Source organism: Hyla sarda, chromosome 10 (assembly GCF_029499605.1).
Source record: "Hyla sarda isolate aHylSar1 chromosome 10, aHylSar1.hap1, whole genome shotgun sequence".
Taxonomy (NCBI): Eukaryota; Metazoa; Chordata; class Amphibia; order Anura; family Hylidae; genus Hyla; species Hyla sarda.
The window spans coordinates 54117006-54140319 of NC_079198.1; the positions used below are offsets into that span (position 1 = coordinate 54117006).

Consider the following 23314-nt stretch of genomic DNA (forward strand, 5'->3'; position numbering starts at 1 on the left):
TTTTTACTCTTTTGAACTAATATACATAGCACCTTATAGGTCCTCATTCTTTTATATTATATATATTAAAATAATATCCAACTTGCGTTGTTGAATGCCGCATCGGTGATTAGGCGGTGTGATTGCTTGAGTCGCTTGTGGTGGTATATTCACACCACATGCGATAATTATATTATATATATATATATGTATGTTTATATGATTCCATTGTGCTTTTACATCATTGTTTCATTATTATTTTTGTGACTTTTGTCTGTCTATTTATATTTATTTATATCTATTTATATATTTTTCATACATTGTCACATTCATATGTGGATTTGTAATTTTATGTAACAACTCTTTCAAAAAGTACTCTAATGGTTAATTCCTGGAGGTATATATATCTGTTACCAGCCTTCTCTTGTCATGCCTGATGAAGCTGCGCATGCGCAGCGAAACGCGTTGCATCTAATAAATCCATTGATTTTACTTGGCTGCCTGATGGTTCCTCTCTGCGCCAGACAAACTCCTGACTCCCTGGTCTTTCGTTTTTGATTTTAATGGTATAGGGAACTGTGACTACTGCATTTACTCGCCCATTACATTTTTACGCCCATTAAAACCAATAGGCCCATTGTGGTCTATGGAGATCTTACAGCATTTAAAACAGTAAGCTAAGCAGGACTGTCTTGGCACCACAGTGGATGGGAGACCACCACGGATTTGAGTCCCGGGGTGGGCCAGAGTTTTACAGTGTTGTGGTTTAACTTTACTTTCCTGGAAACGCTGCTGAGTTGCCCATAGCAACCAATCAGATCGCTCCTTTCACTTTTCACAATGCCTCTGCAAAATGAAAGAAGCTATCTGATTGGTTGCTATGGCAGTTTCTGAGTTGCCAATAGCAATCAGATTGCTTCCTTCATGTTTCAGAGGCCTTTTCAAAAATGAAGGAAGCAATCTGATTGGTTGCTATGGGCAACTGCACAACTCTTCCTCTACACTGGTTTTGATGAATCTTCCCCATAGAGGGAGATTTATCAAAACCTGTCCAGAGGAAAAGTTTCTGAGTTGCCCATAGCAACCAATCAGATCGCTTCTTTCATTTTTAGAGGCCTTTTCAAAAATGAAGCAATCTGATTGGTTGCTATGGGCAACTGCACAACTCTTCCTCTACACTGGTGTTCTGCATATGCGCATATTCATGAATATTGAGTCCTCCCTTTTTAATGGTATAAGGAACTGTTACTAGTGCATTAACTCTGTGATTTTCTGCCCATAGAAACCAATAGACCCATTGTGGTCTATGGGGATCTCACGGCATGTAAAACAGTAAGTTAAGTAGGACCGTCTCGGCAGCACAGTGGATGGGAAACCACCATGGGTTCGAGTCCTGGGGTGGGACAGAGTTTTACAGTGTTGTGGTTTAACTTTACTTTCCTGCAAAAGTTGCCCATAGCAACCAATTAGATTGCTTCTTTCATTTTTCACAAGGCCTCTGCAAAATTAAAGAAGCGATCTGATTGGTTGCTATGGGCAACTCAGAAACTTTTCCTCTGGACAGGTTTTGATAAATCTCCCTCTATGGGGGAGATTCATCAAAACCAGTGTAGAGGAAGAGTTGTGCAGTTGCTCATAGCAACCAATCAGATTGCTTCTTTCATTTTTGAAAAGGCCTCTGAAAAATGAAGGAAGCAATCTGGTTGCTATGGGCAACTCAGAAACTTCCAGGAAAAGCTGCTGAGTTGCCCATAGCAACCAATCAGATCGCTTCTTTCATTTTGCAGAGGCCTTGTGAAAAATGAAAGAATGGATCTCATTGGTTGCTATGGGCAATTCAGCAGCTTTTCCAGGAAAGTAAAGTTAAACCACAACACTGTAAAACTCTGTCCCACCCCGGGACTCGAACCCATGCTGGTCTCCCATCCACTGTGCTGCCAAGACAGTCCTGTTATACATGCCGTGAGATGCCCATAGACCACAATGGGCCTATTGGTTTCAATGAGCAAAAAAATCACAGAGTAAATGCACTAGTCACAGTTCCTTATACCATTAAATAAGGGAGGACTCAATATTCGCGAATATGTGCATATATTTTCACATATGCGAAAAAAATACGAACATTCGTAATTACGAATATATAGTGCTATATTCACGAATTCGCGAATATGTGATATTCTCAAATAAAATTCGAATTGCGAATATTCGCGAGCAACACTATTGGTTTTCCATAATTTTACTGCACGGTTAGGCTTCTTTCACACTATGAAGTTCACCCATTATTAAACGTCTGTTTTCTGTGTTAAAAACAGACATTTAATAACGGATGAAATAACGGGTCCTAACGGCTGTATGGCCGAATACCTCTACAGACTACAGACTCCCACAGCCGGGACTACTACTACTCCCATCATGGACCAGACTTGTTTCCGTGATGGGAGTAGTAATTCCTTGGCTGCAGGAGTCTGCAGACAGCTGGGGAGGCTACATTAGTGTTTGTAATACTACCCCCATCATGGAACAGAGTCTGTTCCATGATGGGGGTTGTAGTACAGGGGCTGGGGGATTGATCGCACCGGGTTTCACTTCTGAGACCCGATGCGATCTGAAGTTATTAAGCAGGGGAGCGGGCGGCAAGCTCTGCAACCCTGTGATGTATGATGGGTTTTAACTTTCATTTTTGAATCCCCCGCGGGGAGCCCTGAATGGTCGGTACTGAGGAGCCATTCAGGGCACTCAGAGGCAGATTTAAAAATTAACATTGTGAGTAGCAGGGGCCATATGTATATTAAAAGCGCTGTGGGGTCAAGATCTATAGCGCTGCAGGGGGGCTGGCAGACATATAGCTTACATATCTAGCCCGCCAGCAGCGTATTAGATATGACCCCGCCGGCGCATTAATAAATATATACCCCCGGCCGGCGCATTAAATATATACCCCCCGCAGCGCATTAAATATATACCCCCCGCAGCGCATATATAATGTAGCCTCGCAGCGCTTCTATATACCTATGCCACTGCATCGCTATATGTGAAAAGCATTCTAGCAGCATTGGCCGCCCGATGCTTCCGATAGAAATACTTTTCATACATAGCGCTGCAGCGGTATATGTATATAGAATCGCTGTGGGGGGCAGATAATACTATATGTCTGCCCCCCCAGTGCTTCTATAGCTGCGCTATTAATGAAAAGTATTTCTATTAGCATTGTATAGTGCCGGCAGCCGTCTCCTGACACTATGCGCTCCTTATATAAATACTTTTCATTCATAGCGCAGTGCCGGCATATGTATATAGAAACGCTGTGGGGGGGGGGGGGGGGGGGGCAGATAACGCTATATGTCTGCACCCCTGCAGCGCTATGAATGAAAAGTATTTCTATAAGGAGCACATAGTGCCAAGAGACGGCTGCCGGCACTATGCGCTGCTAATAGAAATACTTTTCATTAATAGCGCTGCAGGGATATATGTATATAGAAGCGCTGGGGGGGCAGACATATAGCGCTATCTGCTCCCCCCCCCACAGCGCTACTATATACATATGCCGCCGCAGCGCTATGTATGAAAAGTATTTCTATCAGCAGCATCGGGCTGCCAATGCTGCTGCTAGAATGCTTTTCATATATGGCGCTGCAGTGGCATAGGTATATAGAAGCGCTGCGCTGCGAGGGTACATGCGCTGCGGGGGGTATATGTTTAATGCGCTGGCAGGGGGTATATATTTAATGCGCCAGCGGGTGGGTATATATTTATTAATGCGCCAGCGGGGGTCATATCTAATGCGCTGCTGGGGGGCTAGATATATAGGCTGTATGTCTGCCCCCCCTGCAGCGCTATATATCTTGCCCCCCACAGCGCTTTTAATATACATATGGTCCCTGCTAGTCACAATGTTCATTTTTAAATCTTCCTCTGAGAGCCCTTAATGGCTCCTCAGTACCGGCCATTTAGGGCTCCCCGTGGGGGATTTAAAAATTAAAGTTAAAACACATGATACATCGCAGGGTTGCTGAGCTTGCCGCCCGCTCCCCTGCTTAATAACTTCAGATCGCATCGGGTCTCAGAAGTGAAACCCGGTGCGATCAATCCTTCAGCCCCTGTACTACAACCCCCACCATGGAATAGACTCTGTTCCATGATGGGGGTAGTAGTACAAACACTATTGTAGCCTCCCCAGCTGTTTGCAGACTCCAGCAACCAGGGAATTACTACTCCCATCATGGAAACAAGTCTGTTCCATGATGAGAGTAGAAGTAGTCCCTCAGCACTGCAGGAGTCTGCTGATGTCACCTTTTCTGAGCATGCCCAGTAAAAATAACGTCAGTTATAATAACGGGCATTAACAGGTGTATTTACTTACCTCCGTTGGCCATAGACTTCAATGTTAAAAATAACGTCAGTTAATTTACCCGTTTTTTGTTACGGGCGAAAAATTTGTGCATGTCACGTTATTTCTCCCGTCACAACAAATGTTCATTATTCATGACAGGCTATAACGGGTGATAACGGGTAAACAAAAAAAAAAAACATTGACTTCAATGGGGTTGTTTAACAGGCGTTAATAATAATTTTTCAAATGAACTTCATAGTGTGAAAGCAGCCTAAGATGAGCTTGTGGTCCTAGATGAGGAGTGCACTGCAGTGTTCTACTATGTCAGAGCAGGAAAATATGTAAAAGCTGTAGGTGACATAAGGTATATCCTTCTTCATAGATTAACTCTAAGGTTGTGTACTGGTGGATTGCCCAGCTCTCCCTTCTTGTGCACAATAGGAAACCAAAGAAAATTGCAATGATCCAGCACGTTTGCAGTAAAACTTTTTTCATATTCATAAGCTTTTTTCATATTCCAGCAGACAACACAGGTAACAAGTGAAGGTGGTGATGTCTAGGGATGAGCAAATCGAATCTGATGAATCCGAATTCATTACGAATTTCAGGAATCCCTGAAATTTCCCTGAATCACATGCAGCCTATCAGCAGCCAGTCACCCCTGTGATGTCACAGTCCTATATAATAGGCAGCCATATTGTGGCCAGTCACTTGAGCCTTTCATTGCAGAGAGATAGATTGGGACAGACAGCACTGTGTGTTGCCCAGAAAAGCATTTTTACAGCAGCGATTCACCTCCCAGTCACTACAGCATTCTATGACAGAGAGTGACAGAGAGCAATGTGTTGCACAGAACAGCAGCAATTCAGCTCAAGCACAAATCCTGCCAAAAGCACTGATAGGGAAAGGAGTGAGATTGAGATAGAGAGAGAGAGTACAATCTTGGCTGTGTGCTGCAGCACTGGTGTGTACTGCTGGTGGTGTTCACAAATACTTTTTTCAGCATATTAGAGCGCATTGTCTTCCCCTCATGAGTGCATACCACATACATACATCTAAGTGGTGTACTATTTTGTTCCTGGTAAAATCTTAAGGGCCTAGATACTGCGAAAGGCCAGGCAAAAGTGCACACCTGCTGGTGTTGTAGACAAATACTTTTTTAAGCGTAGTGGAGCGTGTTGTACTCCCCTTATAAGCACACTAAGTATGTCAGGCAGAGAAGTGCCAGGATGTGCATAAAGGAGTGGCAGAGGCCTAAATTCATCAGGCAGAGGTCGCAGCAGACTGGGGCAAGTGGCAGCAAGAGTCACAGCGAGAGGCCTGAACTCCCGGTATCAGCCAGCAGTCATGTCTCGACCAGCAACCCTTCTGCCATCATCGCTTGATTAAAACGATCACCCACTTCATCACAAGTGACATCTGACACCCCCAGCCAACAGTTGGTGGGTTCCTCAGACACAACCCTCAGTTGCATCTGTCCTATGCTGTTCCCTCCCCCACAGAAGCAAATTATGCTGTGGGTTCAACTCCACTATTTAGTGAGGACGATCTAGAGGACAGTCAGCAGCTACTGCCCAGTCAAGAAGTGGAGGAGACATCTTCCGCTTTCTCTGCTAGGCGGGCCAGTAGTGTTGAGGAAAGTGGTGTGAGAGGTGGTTTTGCAAGCGTTCAGGCTCCTGAAGCAGACACTGTTGAGGAACCTGAGGAGGACATCAGTGACCTACAGACACAAATCGATGTTGATGAAGCTGATCGTACTTGAGAGCTGGATACAGAAGGGGCTTCATCATCATCAGGAGAAGAGGGTTGCAGGTTGCCTGTGAGGAAGCAGTCGAGCCAGCAAGGTGGTAGCATGGTTGACAGTCAGCATGATGGCAGAAGTGGAAAGTCTGGAGCTGAATGTGCCCGGAGTAGACCACCTGCTTTGCGGCAGCCTACTTTCCCAGGAGTTAGTGAAACAGGGGTTCCTGGATTCGACGGCAGTAGCAGTCAATCAGTGCGGACTGTTGGTGGGAAAATCAGCTACTCGGCGGTGTGGCAGTTTTTCATCAAGCATCCGGAGGAGGTTAACATAGCCACATGCAAGATGTGGCGGCAGAAGGTGAAGCGTGGCCAGGGTCCCAATGTTGGCACCACGCCCCTGCGTCAACATATGCCAACATAAAGCGGCCTGGGAGAACTGTGGCTCCAATGTGGTGTTCCAGCCTGATGCATCACCCAGTGGCACGCCGCTCCGTTTCAGCCAGCCAAGGCTCCACCACCTCAGCCGAAGGAAGCTGTGTGCCATACCCATCTTCTGTCGCTCCAGATGCTCCTGCTCGTCCTACTTCGAGTCAGTCATTCCGCCAGCAATCCATCCGCGAAGCCATGTCCAAGAGACAACAATATGCGCCCAATCATCCAACAGTGCAGAAGCTCAATGTGTTCCTGTCCAAGTTACTGGTGCTGCAGTACCTCCCTTTTCAAGTGGTGGACTCTGCACCTTTCAGAGAATTGATGGCTTGTGCTGAGCCAAGGTGGAGAGTCCCATTTCTTTGATAAGAAGGCTGTACCAGCCCTGCACAATTTTGTGGAACAGAAGGTGGGCCAGTCCTTGAGCCTGTCTGTGTGTACCAAAGTGCACGGCAACACCGACGTGTTGAGCTGTAACTACGGTCAGGGACAACACATATAGGTACAACACATGTCCTTTACGGTGAATGTGGTTCCTGCACAGCCACAACAGCACTTGGACAGGTCATGCTGCTTCCGTCTTCACGTTCTCAGGACGTTGGTCCTGTGACAGTGTGTGTCTCCAGTGCCCCTCCAGCATACCATTTGTGCAGGGCACGGTGGTGTCATGCTGTTCTTCACATGGTTTGCCTTGGCGAATGGAGTCACACAGGGGAGGAACTGCTAAAAGTAATTCATCAAGAAATCGTATCATGGCTTACTCCACGAAAACTGGAAATGGGAACCATGGTGACAGACAACGCGAAGAACATCCCTTCTGTGCTGCGACAAGGAAGGCTGAGCCATGCGCCCTGCATGCCACCGGTATTCAATCTAGTTGTCAGGCGGTTCCTGAAGTGTTTCCCCCCCCCCATCTGCAAGACATCCTAACAATGGGAAGGAAACTTTGCATGGACATCAACCACTCGTACACCGCAAAGTACACCCTCCTTGAGTTGCAGCGTCAGAATGGAATCTCCCAACATAGTCTGATTTACGACGTTTCCACACGTTGGAATTCCACCCTCCATATGTTGGACCGACCATACTAACAGAGAAAAGCCATCACGATTTCTTGATGATCCAAGCGGATAGGGAGACTCCCCTGTGCAACTTCAATGTCAACCAGTGGCAGCTCATACGTGACACCTCTCATTTGCTAAGGCCCTTTGAGGAAGCCACATTATTAGTCATTCGCCAGGATTACGGGATGAACAACGTCATTCCACTTCTTCATCTAATACAACACGTGTTGGAAACAATGGCTGGTCAGGGCACTGGAGACATGGCGCCTACATCTTATGGCCACATGAGCTCTGTGGGGGCTGAACTGGAAGAGGAGGAGGAGGGGGAGGCGCACAATGGAGCACAGTTTAGGTTTCAGTATGCAGTGGAGATGGAGGCAGGGAGTCCCTCTGAGTCACTTGCACAAATGGCACGATACATGGTCACTTGCTTGCGTAGTGACCGCAAAATTGTCACTATTCGGCAGCGGGATGACTTCTGGCTCTCCACCTTACTGGACCCTTGCTAATGGCACAAAATGGGGGCCTTTTTTACACCCACTGAGAGGGAGGACAAACTGACCTACTACTGAGACATCCTATGTAGACAGTTGGCCTATCTGCACCATCGTCCATCCTCTCTCAGGTCTGACTCGGGGGACCCTCTGCATTCACCTTCCATTGCCATGGCTGCTTGAGAGGGGTGGGGAGGCCGGAGCAGTACCAGCTCCATCAGCAGCAGCCTGAGTCTACAGTCGCTGATGAGTAGCTTTCTTCACCCGCATAGTGAAGCAACTCAACAGCAGCAGGTAGACCTGGAGCAGGACCTTAACCAGCAGGTGATGGCATACCTTGACATGACCATGCCAACACACCTTGAAGATCTGCTGGACTTCTGGGCAGCCAAACTTGATTTGTGGCTCCAACTAACAGAGTTTTCCCTGGAAAAGCTGTCCTGCTCGGCCAGTAGTGTGCCATCAGAACGGGTGTTTAGTGCAACGGGGGCCATAGTAACCCCAAGGAGAACTTGTCTGTCCGCAAAGAATGTGGAGAAACTGACCTTTGTGAAGATGAATCAGGCATGGATCAGCCAGGATTTCCACCCACCAATGCCTGATGCATCAGAGTAGATTGACCATGGTGCCACACCAACACTTCACAAATATGAATAGTGCCAAACAGATTTAAGGCACCGCTCCCCAGTTATAAACATTCTTTCGCATCAGACCTTTTTTCACCGGGTCCCTTTCAGGACTCCTAATGCTGCTTTTGTCACCTTCAGGCTGTCTCATTCTGCCACCATATGTTCTCCTCATGATGCCGCCGACTCCAGCTTGTGCCATTCAGCCACTATATGTTCTCCTCATGCTGCTGCCACCTCCACGCTGTGTCATTCAGCCACTATATGGTCTCCTCATGCAGTCACCACCTCCACACTGTATCATTCAGCCACTGTACGTTCTCCTCATGCTGCTTCCAACTCCAGATTGAGGCATTCAGCCACTTTATGGTCTCCTTATGCTGCTGGAACATTACATAAAAAATGTTATGGTAGCAATAGCTACCATAAATCTTTAATTTAAATTTGAAAATTAATCTTTTAATCTTAGGGATTGTGATGCCCTATGGGTCTCCTCATGCTGCTTCCAACTCCAGATTGTGTCATTCAGCCACTATATGGTCTCCTCTTGCTGCCGCCAATTCCAGGCTGTGTCATTCTGCCAGATTATGGTCTCCTCGTGCTGCTGCCACCTCTAGGCTCTGTCATTGTGCTGCCATGTGACTCCTTGTTAGATTGGGTTTTGTGTAATACAGTATTAGGTCAAAGTAAACGCCGGGACATTCAACTCTGGGATTCTAATATAAATCTTAAATTTAAATGTAAAAAAATTGATGTAATCTTTTTAAAACTAAGGCCCTGTGGTTGTCGACGTCATATTATCTGTGGAATTATCACAAGAATCCAATGAAACAGCTTGGAACGATAACAGTGAACCATAACTGATTAAATGAAACATTCGCAGTTTCACAGTCAGGGGGGCGAAGAGAGGCAGGGGCTGGAACAGGTGGTATCTCGCCTGGAGGAGGACCACCAGCTCGATGCTCATCAGAATGGGTAGTCAAAAAATGTAAATAAATTCAAATTAAACAAAATAAAAATTACATAGTGATTCTAATAGCGATGCCTGTAATCTGTATGTCATACTGAATAACAGTATTCTTTCACTAACACAGCACACTCCCTATGTGTGTTAAGACAAGGCAAAGTGTTCTACACTCCTATTGAGCCTCTCTGTAGGCCAGAAATAGCAGTTTTTAACAGCGATTCGCACAAATAAATTCAGACTGAAACAATTTTTTTTACGGAAAATTCAGCGAATCGTCCGAATCGGATTTTTCAGAAATTCGCTCATCTCTAGTCACCCCCTTCACTTGTTACCTGTGTTGTCTGCTGGAATTTTAATAAAGCTTAGTTTTACTGCAAACGTGCTGGATCATCTGGATTTTTGTTGGATTCATAAAGTCTAAGGTGCCACGCAATGTGCCTGCCATCATGTAAATCACACAGCCATTGGGGCACCAATGAAAACGCATTTACTCAGGTGATAAATACTTTACCAGTTGGCAGTCTGATAGGAAAATATCAGTTTGACGTATGCAAGGGCAGAAGTACTGCCATATCAGTTATTGGAGCTGCTATGTGGCCCAGTATATAAATCATAGTGCTGTACTCAAATGCTTGAAGTGTCATGACTCATTTCTACATTTGAGTTATAGTTACAAGTTACACATGTAACCCAAGTATTAACCCCTCTTAGACTGAACTGTTTGAGGAAGGTTAAATTGGTAATACCATTATTTGTTAACTACAGTGAAACCTCTCTAAAAGACAATTTTTTAAGGAAAACCAGCCCTTAATCAGACCAGATTTTCTTTGTTAGATTTTCAATTCCTCATTTTATATGCATTATTTGAGAAGACCACCCCCCTAGAAGACCATCTAACTTAAAAATATTATTTTCTTTTATGGTTAGACACAATAAACTGCAATTACTGAAATAAAATAAATGAATTAAGAGAAACACCTACCCCTAACCCTTGTCAGTTGTACTGTTTTTGCATTTTTGTGTTGGATCTTGTATATATTTATAAGTATTAATAGGCTAAAGCACAGTTTTTAAATATGTTTAAAACTCTTCAGCTCCTCCTTATCTTTTTGATGAGACCTTAAAGTGGTATTCCGGCTTTATACATCTTATCCCCTATCCAAAGGATAGAGATTAAGATGTATGATCGCATAGGTCCTGCCGCTGGGGACCCCAGCGATCTCGGTGCAGCCCCCAGCATTCTGTTTCGGGTGCTGCCTCTGAGACGGGGACGTGATGTCATGGCCACGTCCCCTAGTTACATCACTCTACGCCCCCTCCATGTCTATGATCGCAGGGCCGTGACGTCACGTCCCCGTCTCTGAGCCAGTGCTCTGCACAGATCATACATCTTATCCTCTATCCTTTTGGATTGGGGATAAGATTTTTAAAGCCGGGATACCCCTTTAAAAGGGATTTATAAAGAACAATGTATCTGTATCACCGGTTTTAGCGCTTATTTAGCTGGCTGTAGCATTTACTGTCTGGTGATAAATATTACTGATTAATATAATTATGAATTGTAAGCTGTTCACTGATAAAAATAGGATATACTGTATATAATGCTGAGTTCTCTCATAAGGACCTCTGGAGGGGAAATAAATGCAGAGCAAAAAGAATATATCAGACCTCAAGGGAATTTAGATAATTGGTAAGAATATGCCGCTAAATAAGTTTCATTGTAGACAGAGTTATAGCAATCTGTACCCTTGGGAGTTAATCAATAAATGTGTAATATTGGAGAGATAAATGTAATGATGATTAACACCTAGACAAGTGATCTTTACTTTATCTTACTGTAGTGCAGAAGAAAATAAATATAAAGGTGGAATATAAAATCAATATATAACAAATTAAATAGGAAATGTATTTAATAAAATAAACTACAAAAAAGTATAGAGCTAAAATAGCATATTATTCAGACCAATTAATTATTTAAGTGACAGACCACAGGGTTAGAACTCAAAATTGTCAATCATCAATTTTATATCAATAAAGATTGCAAATTTTTTTTTCAGCAAAAAAAAACAAAAAAAAAAACTTTCAATTAGAATGGAAATATTGATATTGGCACTTCCTTAAAAAAAATATAAAAAATGTGTGTGTATGTGTATACAGTATACATAAATAATCTCACACTATTTATGTATACTGTATACACACACACATTTTTTTATTTGTGTGTGTTATCAAACTGAAATAGAAACATTAAAAATATATCTTAATGATTTTGTATTATCCTTGTTGCAGACATAATTTGTAACAGTACATAAATGAGTTATTGTAATGGAGGAGGATTCCACTCCATTGGAAAAGAAAAAGTCTTGTATAGATAAGCATAAAATCTGCTTACTTAAAGGGGTATGGCGATGAAAAATTATTTTTTTCAACTGGCTCCAGAGAGTTAAACAGATTTGTAAATTACTTCTATTAGAAAATCTTAATCCTACTAGTACTTATCAGCTGCTGAAGTTGAGTTGTTCTTTTCTCTCTTACAACAGTGCTCTCTGCTGACACCTCTGTCTGTCTCAGGAACTGTCCAGAGTAAAAGCAAATCCCCTTAGCAAACCTCTCCTGCTCTAGACAGTAAAAAAAGAACAACTCAACTTCAGTAGGTCATAAGTACTGGTAGGATTAAGATTTTTTTTTATAGAAGTAATTTACAAATCTATTTAACTTTCTGGAGCCAGTTGATATGAAAAAAAAATAGCTTTTCACCGGAATACCCCTTTAAACTTTGTTATGTATATACTCTTGGGTCGGCAAACTTGTGGAGAGAATGTGGTACTGTGTACCTCTCACCCGACCATAGCTGAAGTGGGATACCTCGTCGAACTGCTATACAGTGTATAACTTTACATTTGCCAACACTGCCAACAATCTATTGCCTTCAGCAGGTAATTAGTAACAGGTTTAACCCCCAGAGGACCCATGATGTAAATCTATGCCATAGTGCCCTAGGACTTGGCAAAGCATGATGTACATATACACCATAAACCTGTGCTCGCCTCATACACGGCAGGTCCTGGACCAGCCCAACCTGGAGGAAACGAGTAGAAGTTGATGCAGAAAAAACCCTTTAGTTAGATTGCGCTGCCAGTTTCCAGAGTGGAAGAGAGGCGTCAGACCAAGTAGTTCTTTGTAAACCAAAACTAGACCAATTTATTAGTTTCCAGGATACAGGATAACAGATTTTGGAGGTCACCGCCTCCTTCTTCAGATCAGTGACAACAACATGGCATCAGAACATGGTATAAATACAGTCAAGTAAATACCCGTGGATCCTCCTCTGACTCAGATATGCTATGGTACAGGCCACTTTTGTCGCACTTATTACAACTTTAACCCGGATATGCTATACCCCTAACCACCTTTGTAAATATCTTTCTTTGATTGCATTATGAGTTTTTGTAACCTTTATGCAATATGCACACTGTATTACCATTTACTGTTCCTTTTTATGTTCATACACCTGTTTTTTGCATGTGAAAATCTGACCCCTCCTTTGAATCTTTTGGCACCTTATTTGACTGTATTTATACCATGTACTGATGCCATGTTGTTATCACTGATCTGAAGAAGGAGGCGGTGACCTCCAAAATGTGTTATCCTGTATAGCTTTGCTTGAAACTAATAAATCAGTCCAGTTTTGGTTTGCAAATAAACTGGCAGCGCAATCTAACTAAAGGGTTTTTTCTGCATCCACTTCTAATAAGTCAAGATGGTGGCAGGGGCTCTACTTACAGTTGTTTTGGTGATCGTCTTGTATGGTCTGCCGTCTGGCAGATTATACAATTAGATTGCTGATTGTACAGATCAGTGCTATGCCAATGCAATCAAAAGATTACTTAAAAATAGTCCCCTGTGGGTACATAAAAATGTAAAAAAAAAAACAACTGTTAAATCCAATGGCTGACATTGATGGAATATCCTAGCATCATACCTTCAGTGCTTTAAGTATGAAACTCCATAATTTTTTCCCCATTTTTATAGGGCTGTATACTACAGATTCCTAAACACCCTCTAGTAAAATATTCCCCGAACTCTTCTAAATACCAATCAATCCCTGCTATATCCTACTGTATAACTACTTCACCCAGCTAATGTTAACTTAGGTTTAGAATTCTCAGTCCCAGAGACAGATTATCCTGTCCAGCTGCCTAATAATAGAAACTTATTTAACCAGTGCCTGGCTGGTTGCTGTACTGCTGTGCTTTTTCTGACTAGATCAATTACACTGGGAACATTTAAACAGCACAATGTAAATCCAAGTCAATCACACTTCTATAAAATCACACTGTCCACACAGGAAGCAACACTGATTGACAATCAATTTCACATGCTGTTGTGCAAATGGAACAGACAACAGGTGGCAATTATAGGCAATTAGTAAGACAAGACACCCCAATAAAGGAGTGGTTCTGCAGGTGGTGACCACATACCACTTCTCAGTTCCTATGCTTCCTGACTGATGTTTTGGTCACTTTTGAAAGCTGGCGATGTTTTCACTCCAGTGGTAGCATGAAACGGAGTCTACCACCCACACAAGGGGCTCAGGTAGTGCAGCTCATCCAGGATAGCACATCAATGCGAGCTGTGGCAAGAAGGTTTGCTGTGTCTTTCAGCATAGTGTCCAGAACATGGAGGCGCTACCAGGAGACAGGCCAGTACATCAGGAGACGTGGAGGAGGCTGTAGGAGGGCAACAACCAAGCAGAAGGACCGGTACCTCCGCCTTTGTGCAAGCAGGAGCACTGTCAATGCCCTGCAAAATGACCTCCAGCAGGCCACAATTGTGCATGTGTCCACTCAAACGGTCAGAAACAGACTCCACGAGGGTGGTATGAGGGCCCGACATCCACAGGTGGGGGTTGTGCTTACAGCCCAACATCGTGCAGGATATTTGGCATTTGCCAGAGAACACCAAGATTGGCAAATTCGCCACCGGCACCCTGTGCTCTTCACAGATGAAAGCAGGCTCACACTGAGCACATGTGACAGACATGACAGAGTCTGGAGACACCGTGGAGAACATTTTGCTGCCTGTAACATCCTCCAGCACGACCAGTTTGGTGGTGGGTCAGTAATGGTGTGGGGTGGCATTTCTTTGGGGGGGCTGCACAGCCCTCCATGTGCTTGCCAGAAGTAGCCTGACTGCCATTAAGTACTGAGATGAGATCCTCAGACCTCTTGTGAGACCATATGCTGGTCCGGTTGGCCCTGGGTTCCTCCTAATGCAAGACAATGCTAGACCTCATGTGGCTGGAGTGTGTCAGCAGTTCCTGCAAGAGGAAGGTCCAGGAGTTGGCAGATGCTTTAGTCCAGGTCTGGAAGGACATCTCTCAGTAGACTATCTGCAACCTCATCAGGAGCATGCCCAGGCGTTGTAGGGAGGTCGTACAAGCACGTGGAGGCTACACACACTACTGAGCTTCATTTTGACTTGTTTCACGGACATTACATCAAAGTTGGATCAGCCTGTAGTGTGGTTTTCCATTTTGATTTTGAGTATGACTCCATATCCAGACCTCCATGGATTGATAAATTTAATTTCCATTTATAATTTTTGTGTGATTTTGTTGTCAGCACATTCAACTATGTAAAGATAAAGGTATTTCATACGATTAGTTAATTCAGATCTAGAATGTGTTATCTTAGTGTCCCCTCTATTTTTTTGAGCAGTGTACTATCTTTGTTGTTAGAATGCATATGCTGCTGTGGCATTGTTACCCTTGTATGTGTACAAAAATCTTAGGTGTCAAGGAAGTGTTGTCGATTTTCCTTCCTTTACCCTTCTCTGCCCTGTATGATTGCTATGAATTCAAGCATATATACATCAATCATGTAGGACAGGGAGGGGTGGGGTAGGGAGGAATAGTGCATGCTGGAGCTCAAAACTATCCTCTATGACACTTGAGCTTGGAAGGAAAATATGATTTGAAAACCTTCTAACCAGCATTCATCCAAAAGATAGGTATAATTTGTTTTATCAGCTATCTGCGCATGTCTGCAGCTCTGAGCATGATATACAGCTGACAGATTCCCTTTAAAGCCTACGTGTAAATACAAGCCATGGGCTTACAACTGCCAAAGTGCCTCCTTTAACAGCACAATTAGCATTGACCCTATTAAGGTCAGTATTCAAGCACATCGAATATTGTGTCATGGGTGAATAGCACTATTTAGCTCTGCATTGTCTGATACTGTTTATATTGCTATGATTTTTTTTTTTTTGTATTATATGTTAAATGCACTCAATAGTACCCCAGTAATTTGACTTTGAGTTCAGTTCCCACACTTTTTCTGTTCTTAGATACTATGGGGGAAATTGACTAGATTTGTTTAAGAAGGTACTAAGTCTGGTAACGTCTAAGATATTTGGCTCAAATAGTTTTTAACAACTTGGGGACGCAGCACGTACAGGTATGCCTCTGTTTCTGAGTCCTTAACCTCTTAAGGACTGACCGACCACCGGCAACCAGGAAGAGGATTGTGGCGAAGGGCGTAGCAGTTTACCGGTGGCACCAGGGGAACGGCGGCAGGTATGTATCCCTTTATTTATTTTACGGCCGGCAGTCTGAAACACAATTTTTACATCCCGGAGTACTCCTTTAAGGTTTTAAGTAAACTCTGCTTACAAATAAAAGCAATGTGCAGTGCATGGGGGAGGTTGAAGTGCCAGCTAGCTTGGTGTAGTAGTCCCTTGGGGGTAGATGGTGATGTTGAGTTGCAGGGTTGTATAACTAACTTAAAATACAGGAAGGATAACTCCAAGCACTTGTGTAACGTGGAAACTACAGGAAACCTTACCAAACCTTTTGTGCAGGTTTAATTATAACAGTCTTTTCAGTGTGGAATGTTAAATCTTTTAAGCAGATGAGTGAGTAGTTGGTCTCTGTCCCTTCAAATTTTGCATTTACAGCATCAAAACTGGAGAATCTCTGTCGTACTTGTTGGACTGTTACTAGTGTAAGTGCAGTTACAGACAGGATACAGTTTAATTAATTTAAACTCCACTGTGGAATGCCTTGATAGGTTGGCTTACTGAGGTGCACATACAGTTATGATACCTATGCACAGGACATTCTGAAACATTTTAAGCCATATAACACTAAGTGATGTATGCCAGTTTTCTGGCTTACAAAAGTCACACAGTTTTAAATAAGCCTCATTTGAAAAATAATGTTGAATATTTGCAGTTTTATTGTTTCTTGTGGCCAGGGTAGAAAATACCTGGACACAGACTTTAGTAGGAACTTTGTGTAAATGCTTGACGAAGAACAATACAATACATTTTTGGTGGCACTATCTATTAGCAGTTGGATATTAAATGTCTGTTTTAGAAGGCAGCATCAAGGTATCAGTACCAAGTATGCCTATGCATAAGTTGATATAGCTATAAGCAGATATGCCATTCAGAAGAATTTCTCACACAGCTTGTTTCATGCTCCTGAATGGCATATCTGATATTCACACTTCACAAGTCATATAAAAGTCCCTGTTAGGCTAGGTTTCCACACAGGTTTTTTCCTGGCGTTTTTGAGCCAAAGCCAGAAGTATTTTCAAAAGGTGTGGGAAATATAAATAATAGGACTTATACTTCTCCTTCCTTTTTGATTAACTTCTGACTTTGGCTCAAAAACTGCAGTGGCAGTATAAAAAAAAAAACGCCAGGAAAAAACCTGTGTGGATACCTAGCCTAATGGCAGCGAGGCTAGTAATGGTGGCCATGTGGTTGCAATATTAGCAAGCAGATAAGCCATTGAGAAGTCTAGGAAAGCTTTGTCTAATCATTATGTAAAATTGGTGTTTTTGGCTCCTTTTCCTCAGGACACGTGGACAGGAGGTCATCTTTTATATTAAAAATTAAATGAAAATGCTGTGCACACAATAACAGAGAAATAACATAAGGAATTTAATGAAGTGAAAATGAATGCAACTTCAGTGCTCACTAGGGGCCCTAGGGGCCCAAATGATATCCATCTAGTACAATGAATTGCAAATGGACATAAATGAGGCACCAAACAGAGGAAATTAATGGCATATGGGCACTAAAGAGGCATTTGATCCTTTGCCTATTTACAATTAATTTCCCTCGTCATATGCCTAGGTGCCCCTAAAAGTTTGAAGATACTTTTACACTAATTCATAAAATCTTTTTACAGGAATCAATGCTCAGGCTCGAAAACTACAAAAAAGTCGATCTCGTGCAGCTTCTGGTGGAAATGCCCCACTAAGAGAGAGAGAAGAAAGCATTTCTCTTCGTCGCAGTATAAGTGATATCAACTTAAACACCAAGAAACGTAGAGAGAGAAAAAGCATAAAGAGTATGGTGGCAAATGATGCAGACCCGAGTCAAGATGGGGGACTAAATCAAAAAGATGGCAACATGCAAAACTCAACAGAACGCAATAGCAGTGTAGATGGTCCTGAGGATTCTGCTGATCAGAATGACTTGGATTTTGAACGCCTCTCTCAGTGTCTAATTCAGCCACCTTCAGAACATCCATACTTCCTCCTTTTGCAAGGTTACAACAAAGACGTGGTAATTACTTATTATTACTATAATCCTGATTGTTATTGTGGTGCATAATATATTACATGTACTGTATATGTGACCTATGATTTTTACTTCATGAATTCATTGCAGGGAATATATAGAGCCTAATTTTTCAAAACTGTCTGAAAACTGCTCTCAGTATAGCTTTTGGTTGCTAGATGTTACTGTCCTTAAATAACAAAACTTAAAGGGGAGTTTTTTAAAAGGAGTTTTTTTTAATTTTTTTATTATACATCTTGGCCCACTTAAAAGTCTATAAATAAAACAAACCTTTAATTACCTTCATGGCTCCAGTGGTGCCTCGGGTGTTCCGCTCCGTTCACAAGCTGCGCTCCTCCTTCCACCCCAGGCAATGTGACACTCTGGGCCCTGACATCACTTCAGGCCCAGGCGTCACGATTTCTGAGCAAAAGCTAGCGCAGCTGGAGACAGGAGCAGGGCACCAGAGGCACAGTTGGAGCCCTGGAGGTGAGTAAACCTTTTTTCTTATAGACTTTTAAGTGGGGAAAGTTGTAAAACAAAAAAAAACTAAAACGTATTATACAGTCAGGGGATGTGAATGTTTTACAGGGGCATGTATGCCTAATACACACCTTCTGACTGTATAATCCCACCCATCACCTATTACTAAAATTAAGTTCACGCCCATCTGTTGATTCCGTATACTGTCATACAACCTATGAACCCTCATATTTTGTGAATGGGAAGAAGTATCTAGAAACTGTAAAAAGGTGTGTTATCAAGGCACTGTATACTATTTAATGATATTGCAATCTATTCTTTGGGGTTGATCACAAGTCCTCTTTACAGTAAGATTGTCTTTGTTGCTCTTAGCTAGGGTTAATACTGCCCATGTAATGTTGCATGATGCTACAAAACTGAGCTTCAGGCTTCTTATTGTAGGTGCCAAAAGCCAGGTGACGTACAGCACTGTGGCTCAGCCGGTTCTAGCAAATAAATATCAGCAGGAATTTGTGGTCAGGGCTGGAATTGGGATAAAAAACAGCCCAAAAAAGAAATGCATAGCAGCCCCACAGCATTGCGTCATTGAGCAAGTGGCATTTATCTTGCCAGGCTTCCATTGGAGGATTCTATGGCGTTTTATGTCACACGAGATGAATAGACAGCTGCAGCACAGTGCAAAGAAAGCCTGGCCTCAGCCTGCTCAGCAATTCTTTTATAGAAGGCTGGCAAATCAAATGCAAGGCTTCTACTCATACTGAACCTTAACATTGCTAAGACAATTTTTCTGTGTATGAATATATACTGCCATACAGTTACTAACAAAATCCGGCATACTGAGAACAATTTTACCAATAATACTTGTACAAAAAAAAAAACCAAAATTGTCTGCATATCTAGACAAAAATGAAATATGTGCTTAGAGGCACACTGCTAATTTTGTGTGTTACCAATAAGGGACAAGGGACAAATAATATTGCCACGCCTCGACCACTACCATTAACACTGACTAATGACTGATTACTACCACCATACTGTTATATGAACACACTGCTATGTAAAATCCCATCTGTATTGCTTCACACAGTAATAGCGCTCACATTGTTGCCCCATATAATTTCAGGCCTGTCTGTTCTTTCAGACAGCAGTTAGGGCCCTTCTGTGCTCCATATAGTACTTTATTTCCCTCTGTGGACACATATAGAAGTTATGTCCGATTATGACCCCATATAGTAGCTAGGCACCCTCTGTAACCTATATGGTGGATAGGGCCCTTCTGTAGTAGGCTATAGAAGGCTGTATAACATATATAGTATATAGGCTGTAGTAGTCTCTGTAGTATTAGACCCCCATGTGACACGTTCAGACCCCCCCCCCCCCAGCCCCAGGAATCAATGGTAGGGGGCGGGTGTGCGCTTGTCAGCCAATGGAGCTGTCTTAGTTCAGCACTGGAAAGTGCTGAGTCATGTAACACATTCTATGGAAAAACACAAAATATGGCACTCCTGCAGCAAGATCAGATCACGACAAGCAGTGCTCTCCGGGGACCTCGCTCTATTTGCCGGCTGTCGGGTGGTGAGTGGTGAGTGGTGCAGCGCACCAACTGTCTCATAGGTTTATGTATGCTTAACTTACCTATCTGATTACATCATAGACTGTATCCAACGAGTGACTATATATATATATATATATATATATATATATATATATATATATATATATACACATTTTTATGCAGGCAGTCTTTCAGTGGACTTACTGATTTTAATCATCTTTTTACCCTCATCATTTATTGCTAATTCATATGTCTGTATCTCATCTGTGGCAAGGGCCCTGCTATAGACGTGACTTTCAATTAATAGTTTAATAAGTATTTTAAGTAAAACTAGCCACATCAGTTATTTTTTATTTTAGTAGTACATTTAGCAGTATATGCATACTTAGAGGGCTGTATCCAGTCGTGTAAAATTCTCTGTCAGTTTTTGTCTCAGTTTTGTTAAATCTTGCCCAGTTTTCACATAAATATGCTTAAACCTTTATGTCACAAATGAGGAGATGTATTGTGCTGTCCTACAATGCATTCACACCACGCTGTATGTATACGACAACCATGTAGGGTTTTATTATAAAACCATATTGAACTGTATTTGGTGCTGCATCCATAACCAGCACTGAAAAACCATGCTGAAAAAGTCTGTTTTGTATGGTTCACCACATTTTAGTCAATTTTTTTGAAGAAAAAAAAAACTGGTTCCTTAGGTTTTGTATACTGTTTTAAACATTTATATTTACCATATACAATTTTTAAAATAGTATTGTAGTCAATAATAACTGTATAAAAACATATGTGTTTGTATGGTTTTATGTGGTTTTAGCTCATATGGTTTTAAAACGATGGTGTGAATGTATCCTTAAGTAGGATTCTCTTTGTTGCCTATAGCAACCAATCAGAGCTCAGCTTTTATTTTACCAGAGCAATATGAGAAATGAAAGCTGAGCTGTGATTGGTTGTCATGGGCAATTCAGACAGTTTTAATAAATCTGGGCCATTAAAGTCAGCATTTATGTTGACAATAAAAAATATTTTAGAATATATATAATTCAATGTAAAAGTTTTTGCTGTGATAATAAACTTTAAACCTAGAATATAACATTTCTATATTTTTTATTTAACAGCCATTTCAGGTTCTTATACCTGGTAACCTGATTGCAGGACAGGAAGTCGTTGTACATTGTAGTATTTCCTCCTAATAATGAACAAAACATAATTTTTTTTTTATTGAAGAAACAATGCCATTCTTGTCTGTGGGCTGTGTCTTAAATTGCTGCTCAGCCCCATAAACCTGAAATGGATGACCATACCCAGCAGATTGTTTGGGGAAAAATCAGCAGACCATTTTTCTCTTTAAAGGGGTATTCAGCCCTGGATATTTTATCTCCTATTGAAAGGATAGGGAATAAGTTGTCTGATCGCAGGGGTCCGGCTGCTGGGCCTCCTTGCGTTCTCTGCCCCAGCACCCTGTAATCCCCATGCACAGAGCAAACTCTGCTCCATGACGGATCACGAGCGACCACAGCCGACACTCCCCCCCCCCTCCATAAACATTAATGGAGGGGGCGTAACGACCACCTCTACCTGCAGAACATAAATGTTCAGAATCCCGGGGTGTCGGGCCAGAGATCGTCGGACCCCCAGCAATCAGACATCCTATTTTTTGAATTCATTGGTCCATAAAAAAAAAGTTAAAAAATAAGTAATTTATAAAATGCTTAATAATTTGCTTAATGCAAATAAATGTCTTAGAAGTGATTTTTGTTTTATGTGATAGGACTTCATTATATATGTGATGACCAGGAAGAAGCATCTTTTTGGAAGATCAGAAAGAACCTTAAGAGACAAAGGTCCTTATGTTGATACCTTTCTGTCTGCTCCGGATATACTTCCTCGCCACTGTTGTGTATGGCGCTTGGATTCTTCTACTCAAAAGAATATAGTCCGTGTAAGGCCTTATCGAGGTGCGCTTGTTACGCACAATGGAGGAGTCCTCCAAAGAGAAGCTGAACTGCATACTGGCGATTTGTTAGGGCTTGGAGAGCACTTTCTGTTCATGTTCAAGGACCCTAGAGTTGCCCAGACGCGCCCTGCCTGGCTTCCACAATCCTGGTCAACCTCTGGGTTAAGTGGGGCATTTTCATGCCAGATGTGTGGCAGATCACTTCAGGAGCGTCAAGAGGCTGTTCAGGCCTACATAGAAAGCAGAGATTTAATTCTACAATACCGTTCTCAAGAAGAAGATGCTGTGTTGAAGGAAATTATTGAAAAGTCTGGTAACTCGAAAAATGAATTTAAGCTGGCTCCTGCATACCTTTTTAGTCTTTGCATTGAACATTCCACTCGAGCTTTGGACCCTGGACACTTTCCTAAACTAGTAATGAAGATTGCCACTATGATAAAGGAAGTTGTTTGGGTAAGACAATTCATTTACTACATACAGTATATTAGCTTTTTGTTTTCAATGCTCCACAGTATAAATATAAAAAAAAAGGTTGAGATATATTAGAAATCTGTTGCTTTTCATTGTTATACCGTACCTTCTTTTTTGATATTTTTATGAGTTCCTTAAGAAGTTAGGTAACCATAAAACTGAAAATGTAATCTTCACAAACTGTTGAAGGTTTTCTGGTCCACTTATACTGGGGATGCATATTAAGACAACTTTATACCAGTAGTTTGCATTATTTGAGCGGATTCTTTTTATAATTAAACTTGTGACAATTAAAGGTGAATGTTAATCCCTTAAGGACACAGCCCATTTTGGCCTTGAGGACACAGCCACAATACCAAATATGTTTACTATTTTATTGTTTTACTTTTTTGTAAAACGGGAAAAGAGGGTCATTAAATTTTTATTGGAGGAGTGGCTTATTCACAATTATTAAAACTTTTTGCAATTTTGTGTCACTTTTTTTAAAAGTCCCATGGGAAATATTAATCCCTCGGGGATGAAGCCCATTTTGACCTTAAAGGGGTACTCCGGGGCCAAGACATCTTATCCCCTATCCAAAGGATAGGGGATAAGATGTCTGATCGCTGGGGTCCTGCCGCTGGGGACCCCCGTGAT

The 23314-nt window shown here is 42.2% G+C and overlaps 1 protein-coding gene across 2 annotated transcripts in view; it reads left to right on the forward strand.

Annotated features, from left to right (window-relative positions):
* Positions 1 to 23314, forward strand: part of RASIP1 (Ras interacting protein 1) — a 159038-nt gene that overhangs the window by 25032 nt on the left and 110692 nt on the right. For both annotated transcript variants that reach the window (XM_056543470.1, XM_056543471.1), the window contains exons 4-5: positions 17836 to 18215; positions 22022 to 22660. In XM_056543470.1, coding sequence (XP_056399445.1) covers positions 17836 to 18215; positions 22022 to 22660 — 1019 coding nt within the window. The remainder of the gene's footprint in view (positions 1 to 17835; positions 18216 to 22021; positions 22661 to 23314) is intronic.